Source organism: Helicoverpa armigera, chromosome 23 (genome assembly GCF_030705265.1).
Source record: "Helicoverpa armigera isolate CAAS_96S chromosome 23, ASM3070526v1, whole genome shotgun sequence".
Lineage (NCBI taxonomy): Eukaryota > Metazoa > Arthropoda > Insecta > Lepidoptera > Noctuidae > Helicoverpa > Helicoverpa armigera.
Genome location: NC_087142.1, coordinates 9,051,678 through 9,068,474, shown reverse-complemented (window position 1 = coordinate 9,068,474; position 16,797 = coordinate 9,051,678). Strand labels below are relative to the sequence as shown.

Genomic DNA, 16,797 nt, shown 5'->3' with positions numbered 1-16,797 from the left:
CGGCACTCAAGTAGACCAACGCATCGATTATTTATTTTTTGAGCTATTTTAGGACAAGGATCGTTATAAAATATCGTTCTGAGAATGTACTGAACCACTTATGCTATTAAGAAGACACGCAGGAAGTCCGACTTTCATTTGATGTTCATTGAAAAATGCGCTGAGATTCGTCCAGTATGGGCTTGTGCATAAGATATTCTATAAAACTTGTACGATATTTATAGATCAAACTGCCAGTGTTAATTTAATTGGCTTTTTAAGAGTTCCGAAAGATTAATCTTGGTTCAAATTAATTGTTGGCTGTAGATTTTTATCTTTTTTCGGACATTAACACTCGCGGATTTTTAAACAAAACTTGATTTATATCGAAGATGTGTTTACTGGACGAAGGGCACCCTAACAAACGGTATTTGATATTCGAGCAGACATTTTGCAACATACGCATACACTAATGGCCATAGTTAGATCCTCCTACTATCAACATTAGCAATTACTTTCGTATACGGGATTAACCTATCTGTTGCCATATCTTCCTATCGCGTGGGATTAGGAACTGTTACCAACGTTATTACACCTGTTTTCAACACGGGATTTAGGGACAGTTAGGTGACATGCCAACCCACAAACAAATGCTTCAACAGGGGTCTAAGACGGTTAAGCTTAACGGTCATCGGTCTAACGGCTCAAATGTGGCTAACAGAATAAAGAAGCTATAAAACTGTAGACAGAAGATCCAAAAAATCAAGCACACTGTTTGTAAAGCAGCCAAGAATGCAAGCACAGAAATTAAAGCCTAAGTACAATAAACAGACAGAAATGACGACAGCAAAACATTCTAAAAACGGAAGCAAGCGCGTAAAGTCAACAAAACTTTATACGATATACGTTTAAGTACAGAACATCGGATTGTGGTGAGATACGTGAATATGAATACCGGGTTACGCCCACAGGGGTTAACGACTGCGGTAAATCGCTGGGACTACCTCTAGATGGAGTCAAGAACACTAGATTTCAAGAATGCGGCGTTTTCTTGCAGCATCGGGTGACGTCAGTCTTTTCCAACCTATGTTAGCATCACCATCTGGCTAGCTTTCTTCACAACCGGGCATTTGCTGATCTGATATTTGAGCAATGTTTCCTTTTGTTGCTCCGGGTTCGCTATTACGTGGGTCCTTCCCAAAATCAGGCGTTTTCATCAAAATGAAATTTCTCTGCCAGCTGTATTTCGGCGACGATATAACTTGTTTCTTGAATTGACTTTATCTGTGAGGTTTCGTGCCAGTTTGTACAGTGGAGCGACTGATAAGTACACTATATTTTCTGCTTTGGCTGAAGTGGCATTCACGTCATAAAGTTTATTTAGGATACTAGAATATAATATTGTAGTTTATAGTTTTCAATATGCTTGCCTTTCTTTAGAAAACTAGCATCAAGCGATTTATTTATCAGAAGTCATGCTTGCTCCTATCAACCCTTGATCTATGCTCATTTTCTTCAGTATTTACTTGATAACATTTATGATTAAAATGTTTGCTTTTTATTTCATTAAATTTTGTGATGGCGATCGCGAGCAAAAACCGAAAATTGCCATAGAAAGAAAAATAATCACTTTGTAATTAACGTGAAACTTGGGTGAATCAAATTCTTAGGTAAACGTTGCTAATTTCTGCAACGTCCCTGAGACACTTTCTTTTATCTCGGACTAAATTCATCTTATCTGAGTTTGCTTGGAACCAATACAAATAGATGTTACTTTCATAGATAGCTGCACTGTTCGTTATGCACTGTAAGGAGATTTGAAAACATTTATATTGCTTTTTGCTCACTTTTTTAAACTTTATTAGCAAAAAATCCAGACACGGATTTCTCATGTGACGTGAAATTCTGTTAGTCTGTATTTTCAGGTCAAATAATTTCTCTTTTATTGCTTACCGTAGGTTTGAATTCTTCTTTATTTTTAGTCCAGTGCATGTTGAAGCTTTTATAATGTCTTGAGTTTTCTTCTTGCTATAATCATTAGCAAGTCAACTCGATGGTTGATAATTCTACATCAGGACATTATCTAACTTCTATATCACTTACACTCAGCACAGTATTTTGAACTTCACCAATTTTACAATTCCCAATTTCAACACCAACACATACTGAATTTACAACGCCAGAATTTCACTGAACACAGCCACGCCAATAAACAAAACCAATATCGGACAATATCGCACTTCCTACTTCGAATTTACAACTACAGTGGCAGTAGCAAAACTTCTCTATATATAAAGCAACAATAGAAACATTGCTACAGCTTCTGCGGTATTTTATATCGTCATTGTATCGACGTAGTCAATCGGAAAGCCGGCTTAGCGGCTCAGGCGCGCCACTTTAAAGCCACACTGCGGCCACAGAGCAAAACTTGCCCATTAGCAGAACTGAATATTCAAGTGTACTTACTGCCGTATGATTTACCTGCAAAGAGATTGAACATAATCAAAACATTTGTCGACGTCACATTGTGTAAGACAGTTTTGTTGAGTTTGTCTGTATTTTTAAGGAATTGGGCATCGGATACTAGAATTTATGTAGTACCAACTGCTAGACAAGATTTCACTCAAGCTATAGGTATATCTAGCTTTCTGTTAGGTCAACATTTAACTAACATCTTTTTAACACATAAGTGTGAAATAAAAACTTAAAGCTATAACCCCAATCACAATACACTCTTCTTTATAAGACTTGTAAATACTAATCCATTATAAATAAGCACATAACGGAACGTTCTTATTCACAGCAGTAAACTAACCATAAAAATCCAATCAAAGAAGCTGTAACACTCAATTAGGCACAAACCACGCCTCGTACCGCGGTGTCGCGTCTGCAACCAGCTAATCCGTTACCCGAGCAGTCCTGAAGGAAGTGACTCCCTATTTTAGTCGACTCCTTGACGCATGGCGTAGAGTTAATTTTAAATTATTTTTGATGCTCACCCGGTGTATTTTTGTTTAACTCTAGCTTACGAATGTTTGACTTTAAGTAGTTTGAAGTAAATTGGATTTTGTATTTAAGAGTTTAATGGGAGAACGACGTGTGGGGTCTGAATACAATAATGGATTTAAATGTTAGAATCTACAAACAGCTTATCATGCTATTATTGAATAGAAATATGAAGCGTTCAAAGATCATAAGGTCAATTGGTCATATTATGACGGTATCTTCAATTTGCTAGTCAATGATGTAGGTAATACGAATAACATAATGATAGATGACCCAGTAACATTAGAAAAAGTTTGATGGATCGATGTAGATGCAATTATTTATTTACAAACGCGACGTAACTGTGATTAATTTAGAGACCTCATTACAGGAAATAGAACAAAATAAACAGATCGTTGAATTTGTAACAGAACCGAACATACCATGACAATATTTTGAGTAGTACAGACATTAAGGATAAAATCTTCCGTTGTAGCCTTGTGGTGTGACTTGCTTGTATATTTATTGCTGTTATTATGATTTATGACATCGACTACTTTTCTTAGATTAGATTTCCTTATGTGGCATCATGTCTTATGAAGTCTTTATCTATATTTATGTTGGAGACTAATTCTCAAGTAGCCTCTTCAAGTTTATGGTGTTCTGTAGTGTTTATCTGTTTCGCTAATAAAATCTGTGAGCTATTTTTTACTAACCAACATTACTCATGTAATGGATGGGAAGCATAAATGTTTGAATGTAAACATTTAAAGAGTCGACTGAAAAGTAGGGTGCTAAGTAATGTGAGATTTGATTTATAGCAAATCGTTAGCCAACTGTATTAACCGCAATATCGGCATTGTCAATATAATAATGAAACGAGATAAAATATTTTCCTCGATTGCTAACACAATAAAACCAAACACTATTTTCCCTTTAACGATTGCTTTTATTATAACAGAAGAACAAAAACCATAAATACAATACCAGAAGTTGATCCCATCAAAACACGGTCACTTGCGCACGCGCACCGTACTCCACTCGTAGCGTGTACGAGTTGGCGTATGACCTCATTGACAATAGAGCACTTATGTAACGCTGACCTGGTCACCTGATGTACCATTGTGTGCGCAGATAACGTGTCCAGATCAATACGATATGTCCAATTTAGTGGGAAAACGTGAATTTGTTGGAGAACTTTAAATTAGTTTAGCTGTCTGAGATTGAAGACTGTGATTTCAAATAAATTAGCAAGAACAATGTACATGTACATAGATCACTTTCTCAATCAATTGAAACTGTTAGACTTTATTGTTGTTAACTTACTTTTTCAATATACGTTGACGATATGGTTGCAAAAGGAAAAGGCGGACCTAAAAATTGGAATGTCGCATTTAGTGAATTCTGCCAACCATGGTGGACGTAACGTTACTTCTCGGAGATCATTAACTGCAGCGATTAATGGGGAAGGCCCATACTTGCTCAACAGTGCATATCCAGTCGTTGCAGGTCATGGAATTTCAGTGAAATTAAACAAAACACCTAAATTGAACATAAGTGTTGAAGAACCCATTTCCGTCACAGATTTTCTTAGGAACAATTTTCATCACGGAACCAGTTTTCTGTGATAAAAAGATTCGTAGCATTTGAAATTTTATACAACCTTCAAAAAAACTAAAAATAACTCCAAATGTTGAAAATAATACGTCGGATGCACAGTCGACAGTTGCAGATACATATCAGAATAACACGGTCGATAAACATGCGATACGAGTGTTTGATAAGACAACACCATACACCAACCATTACGTTTTCTAATTATTAAATGGCTTTATGTGAAATTCTAACGAGACAGCTTTGATGGATTGTATTTTGTTAGTGGAAAGCGGATAATCTCTTAAAGAACTTAAGACTATTAACGCATCTTTTGACACCAGCGAAACGAATTAAGCTGATAAGACTTGTATATCCTACTATAAGACATTTTGAAAGTAGGTTGAAGAAAAGGAAAATAATATAAAAATACAAGGTAGTAAAGTAAAGGAATACTAGGATATAGCAAGCGCGATAGAAAATAACAGAACTATTTATAATTTTGCCATTAAATACATTGAAGCGACTCCGCCCACATGACATTGTACGACGGAAAGGTCATAAACAAATTACATAAGGATGACGAGTAATATTCACCTGTACATACCGCAGATAACTGAAGCAATATAAGCGGCACCAATATTCTCGTTCAATCCTAAGCATGACTTGTTCCTTTCGGAAGAGCGGACTTTGGCAATAAGCCAGTAACGTGTTCCGGATGCAAAAGAAACGAAGGTGACTACTGCATATCATCAAAATTAGTAAACAAACATCTCATAAATGACTATCTCACAATGGAATTCTTAAATAATAAACAAGAAATCACAAACAGGTTTGCGAAATTACGGGCCGTCAAATTAAAAGAACCTTGAAAGAGATTCCACGAATGATTTATCCAATGAATTGATAGAAAAAGGTGTGCGCAATTGGAAATTTCCTTTAAATCCTTGCTATGTGGGACAATTTACACGATCGTTAAATAAACGATAAAATCATAATCTGTTCATAATCAATATTCTGTTGCTCATGTTAAAACAATCAGCGGGCGTGCGTGGGAATGTGTGACGTCACCTAGCAAGGACGTGTTATGTAAAGGTGACGTGCTTGTAACTTAGCCATTCAGACTTACTGATGCGGATCTCACGAATTTTAGGAGAATAGTAGTATTGCAGATATTTGGTACACTGTTGCTTTATGAACTCCGAGTTATGAGTTCTTTACATTATCTGTTGAATAGCGAGTAGTTTTACCAGTCTTTAACGATAATTACAGTCCTCTTAAGAATTACTGCCTCTCTATTGTATACGAGTTTACGATTTCTAACCAGTCTGACATAGGAGAAACACAGTCCACTCCAGTAGTAACGTCAATTGATACTAGAAACATCAGTCTCTCAACATCCATGCCAATTTCGTTTGACCCAAATATTTTCTTCCCAGACCAAATATTTACGCACGTCGTACAAAATATAGATTTCGAACTAGTGCATAAACGAGCATTCAGGCTCTGGCTGGTAAAAGTCGCTAATCAAGCTGCACCGGCGGTTAGAAGTATGCTAATTGCAACTCGTAATAAAGGTCTAAGGCAGCCTGCTCACTAGGCTGTTGTTAATGCCACGGCCGACGCGCCTGCATTATTCAGTAGAACATGTTGTACATCACTGTACCCTCAGTGTGTCAAGCCGTCTGGACTCACGACCAAAGGATTTAATCCTCCAAGTGCTAGCTGACTTGCTTCTTAAAGGAATGGGATCTTTGCTTGCACTTTACAAGTAACTTTGGTCTGTCACGCTTTAGATTGAAAAGGCAAAATGGCTGAATCGATTGGGATTATATTTAGCATCAGATAACGTAGTAAGCCTTAAGAATACTTTTTACCCAGGAGTGTAGTTGTAACCCGAGGTAAAAAGCAAAGGCCAACAAATCAGAATAAAATCAGGTGCAATCATTTGCAGGCGGGTTAAAAGTTCCAGCCAATTGCACAGGAGCAGAAGCACAGCGGTTTATTGACCGCAGCCAGCACAGTCCGTTATCACCCTTATTGATTGCACAGACTAACCGCAATCGATATTGCGGAACCCGTGTTAATATGTGAGAGAAGATTGTGTGAATGGCCATATTGGGTGCAGGCACTGCAGGCTTTAAGTATTTAGTTGATGATGTGAGAACATATTTTACTTATTGGAGAAAGTTTGTGTTAAGAATTTTCGCTTGATTTCTTGTACAAACCTTATAGGCTGTAATGCAACTATCTGTGTATGAAATAAATATGGTCTACATACATTCTTTGCTTCCGCTTTTGCTTCTGATCTTCTGAATCCAACTCAAATATTCAGATTCACAAACAAATAATTGCGACTGACAGTGACAACCAAATTATAACTTTAAGGACTCGAAAGATACTTTGCTACTTAATATCCACTTAAGCATTCTCCCTTACAATTCCATTCCAAACTGGCTTCACGAACACAATAGCCTACGCTTGTATCAAAAGATTTCCCTGCCGTACTACAGAGTTTAAATAGCAACGCTCTCATTGAGCGTTTCCTAACTCTCGTATGACGTCACTACCAAACTATTACTACGAAAATAGCCCAGCGTCTAGGGCTTCTACTGGTATATTCAATACACGATGTGCTATTGTGTTTAACTTGCTATTAACACGACCCCAGTGGGAGGGGTTAGTGGGGGATCCATATATAGCCAGTACTACATTCAGAAGAAAAAAGAAAGAGTCAAGAATAAGCTACAACTCTAAGCCATGTAAGACCAACGGCAGTTTTTGACTTAGGGATTGTTATTCAGAGCAACTTGGTTCACGGCCACATCTCGCGAACAGTAAAGACCTATTCATACTTTATCACGCGTTCTCATCAAAATATCTTCTATCTTTGATGAGGTTACGCTTGGTGTACTGGAAAAGCCTTAATCCTCTTAGAGAAAGTAAAATTTTCGACTTAATTAACTTAAACTCACTTTAATGTTACTGAATTTGGTCACACGAGTTATGAAACTCATTCGCTTAGCCATAAGGGACGTAATTCTGTAGATATGTAGGGTACTATTTATTCATGATTCTATAGATTCAACGCAACGAATTACTTGAAAGCTTACCGCTATACAAGGTCAAATAAAATCAATGGATTATATTGAGATAGGTACGTATAAAACTAAACATAATATATTTGCTTTCACGCATAATATTCTTTACAAATAATAAGAAAAACATCGAATATCTGGAGCCGAAAATATTCGCTTTAATAGAGAAGGTTATTGAAGATAAATGCCTTTTGTTTAGGGATAAGGGTAGGCGGCTTCAGCCATCTTTTACGAGCACGTTTGCATAAATCCTCTATTTATTCTAGCTGAGGTATAAGTTATGTTAGCCTTTGTATGTTCTAGTGGTATGTCTTCATAAAAATGGGTGAGGAAATTCCCCAAAGCAATAATAATAATAAGGAAACCCACAGACTAGTCGATGTCAAACCTAAGAGCAAAATATTCAGTTTCGGGCTTAAAATGTAGTACACCAAAGCAACACCAAATTTTTTTTGAAATTGTTGGTTCTACAGCAGAACCTAACAAGATTAATTTCATCTGCCGTTCCTCCTACGTTCGGTACGTGATTTAATCCTAGAAACTCCGACACGAAGCAAGCGTTAACCCTTGTCTACTAAATCTTGATAGACGATTCAGAAAAAAAAGGTAAAACGATATACCTTAAAAGCTTTTCCGAGGAAGTAGACGAGGTAGAAAAACAATACAAGGTCACTCTAATCACAAAATGACCTTTAGTTTTAGCCAAATGAGAACAAATATCAACCAGATGCGACAGCTGGCACTTGGCAGCTAAGTTACAAACAAAAAGAAGGCAGAATAAAGTTGCAGCGTTGTGAAAGTTCGCGTTTTTTGTAGTGCTTTTTATGACCAAGCGTTTTGGATAAATGTTATTTGGTTAAATGAAAATCGGAGAAATGAAGTAGTTGTTTGGAGGCGAAAGTTAAGATATTCTAAGTTCTAGTCTGAAGTCCACTTGAGTACGTGAGGTTAACAGCAACTTATCAAGTACATACACTTAAGAGAGACGTAACAAGATTCTTCAGGTACGCAAAGTTTTCTCAAAAATTAAGAGTCAGAGAAATCACTCACCAAATCGTAATTGCAAGTTAAACCAAATTAGGTCTGATTCTCAATGCGACTTCTCTTTCAAAAGCTCTTATAATTTGAGGTCAAATTCGAGACTTTTGAGGAAGACCAAATTGTATCGCCTGCGGTAAGCCCTACATCAAATGCCTTTCACCGAAATTGCGCTCTTGAGCCGTAATCCTGTCCAAAACGCGACGTAGACCCCAAATACGATGCCTTGGAGATTACATAGATCTCCATTCACCCAGAAATAGTACCGAACAATGCTATATAACATAAAGTGGAAACACAAACACATACGTTTGAAACGTAATCGACTGGTGCTTACCTTGAACTCAGACCTAACAAATGAACCATGTTTAATGTGAACAAGAATAGCACATCCGAAACTCATAATGTAAATAGTATATTTAGCCTACCTTGTTATTTTCCTCAAATCATGGTTAGGTATTTACCTACAGTCTGGTAGTGCAACAGTATACTTTCAGTGTAATTGACTGGGAATTTAGAGGTCAGCTAATTTGCAAGTCGGTAACGGCTATTTGTCAGCGTATCGATAGACAGCTGTTCATAATAGAAAACTGCTTGCAAATTGCAGCTTTAGGTCAATTAATACTGCATTATTTGTTTAGAAGACGACTTCAATAGGTACGCTATTCTTGAAAACGAAGATTCTTTGAAACTCAATGTTATTGTCAAGTTTATGGTGTGCGTAACAGCAAATTAAATGGCTGGTCTTTATATGAGAGGAGGATTCATTATGTATCAACAGGCCAATACTTAGAGATTGATTGATATTGAGGTAAAATCAATTCTAGACTTCATGTTTCTCTTAGATATTTTCTTATTAATTAAGAAAGCATTAACTATTGATTACAATACCCTCATTAACCTCAAAAACAACAACATAATAACAACAAAGTTTTTGTTTTGCAAGTTAATTTCTAATTTTCACCGGCTCGTATGTTACCGTAACCATTATTTTGCTCGCACAGAGAAAGTAGGAGCCCGGGTTCAATTGCCGGCTTGTACAAGCATGTTTTACAGATTTGTAAAAACTGTAAAACATGCTTAAGTGAATATTGTTTTGAAGTTTCGTTTAATTTACTTTGATGTTGGGTCAAGTGGTTTCGAAATGGAAGCCGTTATCAAAACATGTTGTCATCGATTATATTTATATCAAAATACGAGACACTTTTGGGTACAAAATAAAGGTTTGGTACCCGGCTGTCTGATATCGGGGCATATGATATAACCTAAAAAACCTTCCGATGGTAAAAGCTGACTACAGTACGAGATAAATCTCTCGTAGCTATAAATTAGTTGAAATTCTCCAGAGGAATCAAAACTTCACAAAATTACTGAACATGAATATGAATAATCATCATCCTCCGAGCCTTTTTCCCAAACTATGTTGGGGTCGGCTTCCAATCTAACCGGATGTAGCTGAGTACCAGTGCTTTACAAGGAGCGACTGCCTTATCTGACCCCCTCAACCCAGTTACCTGGGTAACCCAATACCCCTTGGTTAGACTGGTGTCAGACTTACTGGCTTCTGACTACCCGTAACGACTGTCAAGGATGTTCAATGACAGCCGGGACCTACAGTTTAACGTGCCATCCGAAACACAGTCATTGGTGTCTAAGATATACTTAGAAAGTACATACAAACTTAGAAAAGTTGCATTGGTACTTGCCTGACCTGGAATCGAACCCGCGCCCTCATACTCGAGAGGTTGGTTCTTTGCCCACTAGGCCACCACGACTTTATTTTATGAATATGAATAATCATGTCAAAAAATATAAGATAATAGTGTAACATGAATATAGAGTGTTCCATCCACGGATGAGTACCTACACATGAAGCTTTAATGTGGCTTTACACCGACTTCGGTAGATATCCAATTTACCCAAAACGTTGTAAGCAGGTTTCCAGCTAAACACGGTTAAATAATTCAGCCGACCCGTCTACATGTACTCAAAAAGGCGTTCCGGTCATCATTTATCAAGCGGATTTAGACCCTTACAATGTCTTTGCTAACAATTTATCTCTCAAATCGTTAGAAATCCATTTACAAATAGTTTTGGGCGAAGAGGACAATTTGTATTGAATCAATTATTTATAGAACGTGAATATCAGTTGTTGACCACTTAAGATATTAATATCGATCACAACTTGGCGCACTAATCAAAAATTTGTTGTTGGTTGTTGTATAATCGGTGTTTCAATGCGTGAATCAGATTGTGCCCGTGCTTGTTTTCCTTTTATTAAACAATGTGTATTTTCAATTTCCTCTAGATATGATTAATCGATAGGTTTTCAGATCTGAATATTATTTATCGTATTTTAGCAATGATGAACATAGTAATTAGCGGTTAAGACATGAACTGTCTACAACAGAAATGTTTGTCCTTTTTCTCTTTCTGCTACTTTTCGCAAACCACAGTGCATCAGGTTTGTGAAAGGCGTTAATGATCGAAACAATAAAGATGGCCATAAGACATTAGCATGGTTATCAAATTAGTTTTACTTTTCGAATATACTGGGTGATGTGAGATTAGTAGTGTTTGTTTTTGTTAACCCGTATCTTCCCAAGTCCTCAAAACTCATCTGATTGAAGCGAAACTTTCAGAATCATTTGTTAGTAGCCTAATTATCGATAATATGCAACAAAAAAAAAATTTCGATTTCCGGTATTTCAGTTACAGTACCGATCCAAAAATGGAACAGTAGGAGAATATGCCACTGTATTTTATTGTTGGTATTGTGTGCTTTTTAGGAAGATTGCTGTAAATAATGAAAGATATTTATGAATAATCTTATTTATTTTTAGTATATAATTTTAGTATTTTTAGTATTTTATATAACATTTAGTATAACATTTAGTATTACAATTTTATTTCGTATGAAACGCAGGAGAACACTTTTGGTGTAGGGCGACGTTGCATTTGCCACATTTCATTGTCGTGTTTTTATGACATAAACCACAACGGTTTTGTTTATCACTTTTGATAATATGGTGTGCCTTTCCATCTAACCTAATATCAACTGGAACTCGTTTTATGATTGCTAGAGATGATCTTGGAATAGGCTTCTTTACTGAAGAAGAATTTTCAGGAAAAGTCTGAAGATATGTTGTTACAACATGTCTTGTAAATGACAAATAGTCATGCTGATTGTTTTGTGAAGCTGGCGATAATTTATATAACTGAAAAGCATTATTCATACATACATTTATAGGAAACATAAGTAGCTGCCAGTACCACCTCTTCAGGCGTATAGAAATACGATAGCATCCCACATTTTGATCCAAACGGTCGACACCGCCCATATATTTGTTATAGTTGACGATGCAGCGAGGTTGGTCGACGTCTTTCTTCTGCTTGTCACAGTAACGTTTTACCTTAGCTAAAGGCTCCACACCACATTCGGTTGAGGCAACGGTAACAATATTGTTGTCATTGTAACGTACGAGGGTGATGTTCGTCAGAGTATCTGTACACTGGTCAAAAGACCCTCTGCTCATTTTCTTCATATCTTTCGCTTCTTTCAAGGGTGCCTTTTCTACCCTATTTGCCCTAACCGTTCCCGTCGCATCGTGTCCTAATGTTTTATTTCATCCAACAAGGGTAAAGATGTAAAATAGTTGTCCATATAAAAGCTGTAAGTACCGGGCGGCAATTTGGATATGAGGTCTAAAACAACAGAAGCACCTACACCAAGTTCTGGGTGGGTATTTCCTGTGCTTGCCCCTTGATAAAGCTCTCCATATATCAAATATCCAAGACGAGTACATATAGACCAATTCTTATAACCGAACCGAATGGGTTTACCATGAATATGTTGCTTCGTCCCATGTTTCCCGAAATATGGAATCATGGATTCATCAATGCTTAGATTCCTGTCACCGGGATAATATTTTACCCATCTCTTATTGAGTAGATTCCAGAGAGGACGAACCTTCGCGAACTTGTCCTGTGGAGCTAAGTTATTATTATCGGCGACGTGAAAGAATCGTAATAGTTCTTCAAATCTGTTCCTAGGCATAGCAGCTGCCACACCTTGAAAATTACAATCAACACTTTGCTCCCAGTACATACGATATCTAGCAACACTGTTGTAACCAGACAGCAAGAGAATCCCTATAAATCGTTTTATTTCCTCAGTTGTAACTTTGAAATTGTGGTAACCTTTTTGAATAGCATTTTTTTCGGTTTCAGAGCGAATCAATTCAAAAACGTCTTCGTCAAAAAAAAGTTCAAAAAAGTGAACAGGAGTATCTAGGTGTTCTAAGAAATGTGGTGGCTCTGATGTTTTCTCTGTCTTCACTGGAATATCTACTTTCCTCCACTTTCGGGTAGCTGGACATTTTTTTTTCTTTGCCGGTGGTTGTACTGATAAGTCGCCGTGTGTATTATTATCTATAGAAACTTCATTTGATACGCTTTCTATAATATCTAAATTAGACTGTGAAGATACAGTAGCCCTAAACTCAGCCTGTGCTAAGAGCTGCTGCCTGGACAGGTGATTTATGTTCGAAGACTCCTCATCTCCACTGTCTTCATCACTTTTGTCGTAATTATCTGGGGGTGTTATGTAAATATCTGCTGACAATACGTCATCGTTGTCTTCAAGATGCGATATTATGTCATTTACCGACAATCTAAAACAAAATAAACGCAAAATTCAAAAATAACAATTATGTCACTACATAAAATGTTCCATATCCATATTATCCTACTGATCCATTATTGGATCGGTACGTATAAAAGTAAAAAATAAATGTAAATAAGCTAAATGTGCATTTCACTGTCTTGCAATATGATAACTCAACTCCTAGCCGATATAAATACGATACAATAATTATAAATTATCTAAAAAAAAAACAAGAAATACTTACATTCGGCGATGAGACATTTTTTCACAATTTCCAAAAAATTCAGTGCGTAACAAAACACAAATTTCGCGGCCCACCGAGGATCTGACAAGTGAATATGGCGGCAAGAACTGTCAGTGCTGCCACCATAGACAAAAAAAATGGCTGCGTTCACGAAATTTTAGTAAAAAAAATATTAAACTAACCGATCCAATAATGGATCACTGGGATGATACGGGTTAAGTAATTATAATGATAATAGGGCCGATTTTTCAATAATTGATTGTAACTTGAATGGCAGAATAAAAAATATGATAATTTAACACATTTTCCTTTTACTTGCTAAGCATCTCCCAAAGCACAGACTATTCACCTATTAAAGAAACGTTTCACGTCTATTGAAACATCGGCCCTTCGTCTATCCTTCAATCCTTACCTGTATTCGCCTCTCATCATCCTTAGCGCGCTGCTCCGCCTGTCTCCGACGTCTATCTTCGTCTCTCTTCTCCCTCTGCGCTTGCGCAGCGGCGGCGTGTGCGCGTAACTCGTCCAGACGTTTCCTCTGTTCTGCCTCGCGCCTCTCGCGGGCTAGTCGTGCTCGGTCTAGGGCTTCTTGAGACGCTGGAGAAAAAAACATCATTTAAGACCCTGATAAAAACCCCTTGTAATATAAAAGAAAAAAATTAAGACCCAATGAAATTATTAGGAAAATCATATGGAAAGGGAAAATGTTTTTGGTTGTATGATGAGAATTTGAGTCCCCAATAATTCACTTCAAGACTTCCACAAAAGGAATTTGATATTTTCGAGAATGTAGACCGTTCTGTACAAAGAAACATCAATTTGGAGTATTAAGCTACGTTTGACATTTAGGTCGATATATCTTAAACGACAAAACCAATAAGAAACCCAATATGACGGAACGCTCGCTGAGTCTAAGTAATGGTCCCGTATTTTGTTACTACCCCTTAGTACTTGGCAACGGGATGAATTTAGGTAGCTCAAAACTTGAACTAACAAACTTGTGTCAGAATTTTAACGAGTTTCATAAGCAAGTTAGCCCTTAAGGCCCTTAAAATCTTAGTGGTAACAACTTGGCTGAGGAATTATTTAATTAACCGTACTTGGAGCTATAAATTTTTCCTCTAAATAACCTTTAAACTCCTAGACAGATGATACAATCTTTTGTGCTGAAATAGATTTTATGGTCGCCTATAGAAGAGTCAAGATGGTAATAAAGCCTTCAAACTCGATCAATACGACATCGTAAACAATGTACTGCTTGAGCAAGCTTATGTAAAGTCGAAAACCTCCACTAGCCAGAAAATTTTTCGTAGTTTCCCAGAAATATTCTACCCGTAATGTATTTAATTTACATAATTCCTTTCAGAAATTCAATTTGTATTAGCACTAGTTATTACGTCTTCCAATAATTTTCGATTATTGGAATTTCTTATGCCTATTAGACGATTCTCAATAAAATCCATTCTAGAATTCCTAATATCTTTATTATTGTAGGAACCATTAGGAAGGCTATTAGAACCACAATCTGACTAATTGACAGACATAACAATACATTTCTACTAGTCGTCCCTTTCTCCAAGTATGAGTGAAGACTCAATTCGATGCAGTCCACTTCTAAAGATCGTATTTAATGTCTGTAAAGCGGTGTTCTACACTTGGTGCTCAGCATGTTGGAGAAAGTTTCTTACATTTGATTATAGTTTACAACATATGATATGACTCAGGCCCCATTGTTTTCGGAAGGCAGAATTATCACATTTTTTATGAAGATAAGTGGACATCTGGTTGATGTTGACGCAAAAATGTAGCGGGAAATACATATAAGGAAGGACGGCAATTTTCATCAAAATAACAGATTCTCGCCAGCTTATCGCCACTAATAAATATGAGCGATTTAATGACAACTCTCATGAAGACGATGCTATCCAAGTGTTGAAACGTAGATATCAGCATAGCGCATCCAACTCGAGCCTGAGATACAATCAGGCAGCCACACGAGAAACATGCTAACGCACGCTTAACCACGTCCAACCGACGAGTTGAGAAAGGCCATTTAGGAACTGTCGACACGACATGCAATGAAACGGCATGATACATCTTCACTACAAACAGATGACCAGTTTAATTGAAAAACAACTGAATAACGGTATAATTGTCAGCTCGATTACTAACGCTTGAAGTATTTTTAAATGAAACAATGACAGATAGACTGATGCAGTTAATACAAACAAAAGTAATGAAATTGTAGGATCTAGAAAATCTCTAGCTAGGAAATGAATTCATTCATAAGACTGGCACGTGGAAATTTTTAAAGAAACAAAAACAAATTAGCAACTAGGTAGCAACTGACAGTTTAATGACGATGAGAAAAAGGCCTTTGTGCACCTGTGTGGCCATTAGGTCAGTAATAGGGGCCACGACAAACCGCTTCCTAAGCGGCTAGCCTAGATCATTCAATTACCAGTTTCCTTCAGTTAACTCTCATTTGCGTGGGATTCCAGCGTATTAATAAATTATATTCCTATTTACGGCTTACGGAATAATAAATCAGCTGATTATGACGTGTCGTGCCATGTCCTGATCATTGACCTCAGTTAAAGTATTTCCTACATTAAGATTTTGTTCGAGTCTCTTCGGCTACTCTCATTTACACAGTTTCATTAAGATCTCTGAATTTTCCTGCAAACACTTTAAGTATTATTGCATATGCCATGAACTATTTATCATAGGTATTTGCAATTTCTAGAATTCACATGTAAGACTACATTTTCATTTCGCAACTTCAGTTAATGTCGTGACTTTAAAATAACATGCAAATTGATGGCTGAAAATGGTAATGCTCGGAACAGGACAAGATACTGTGGCGCCATCTGCATTAATTATGATTCAGAACTATGTTCAAAGACAGACTACAAGGTGGCTTTATTCAATAAAGAAGTTGATTTTATCAGCATAATGCAAGTACAACGAGTGGTGTGCATTACTATTATTAGAATTGCCATTAACATACCTCAAAGACAATTTTATAGAATATGTATCAAGTATTGTTCATCAATTAAATGCAACTGGAGGTAAGGATAATGAGAACACTAAAGAGAACGAATTAATTGAAATAGTATCTTGGAATCATGTGATGTGACATAAAATCCAACGAATTCAATAAATAAAAGGCATGTTTTCATTTGACAAAATGT

The 16,797-nt window shown here is 36.8% G+C and overlaps 2 protein-coding genes across 11 annotated transcripts in view; both read right to left on the bottom strand.

Annotated features, from left to right (window-relative positions):
• The window catches only part of LOC110374034 (ensconsin), a 55,571-nt gene that overhangs the window by 30,832 nt on the left and 7,942 nt on the right, over positions 1-16,797 (bottom strand). For 9 of the 10 annotated variants that reach the window (XM_064040907.1, XM_064040909.1, XM_064040914.1 and 6 more), the window contains exons 2-3: positions 14,016-14,200; positions 2,446-2,460 (exon numbers count right to left, since the gene is read on the bottom strand). In XM_064040907.1, the coding sequence (XP_063896977.1) occupies positions 2,446-2,460; positions 14,016-14,200 (200 nt within the window). The remainder of the gene's footprint in view (positions 1-2,445; positions 2,461-14,015; positions 14,201-16,797) is intronic. The other variant, XM_064040908.1, reaches the window with a different exon arrangement.
• Positions 11,510-13,831, bottom strand: LOC135118547 (piggyBac transposable element-derived protein 3-like). Its single transcript, XM_064040900.1, is given in 3 exon segments — positions 11,510-12,312; positions 12,315-13,366; positions 13,604-13,831. Coding segments are annotated over 3 exon segments (1,782 nt in total). The 5' UTR covers positions 13,621-13,831; the 3' UTR covers positions 11,510-11,599.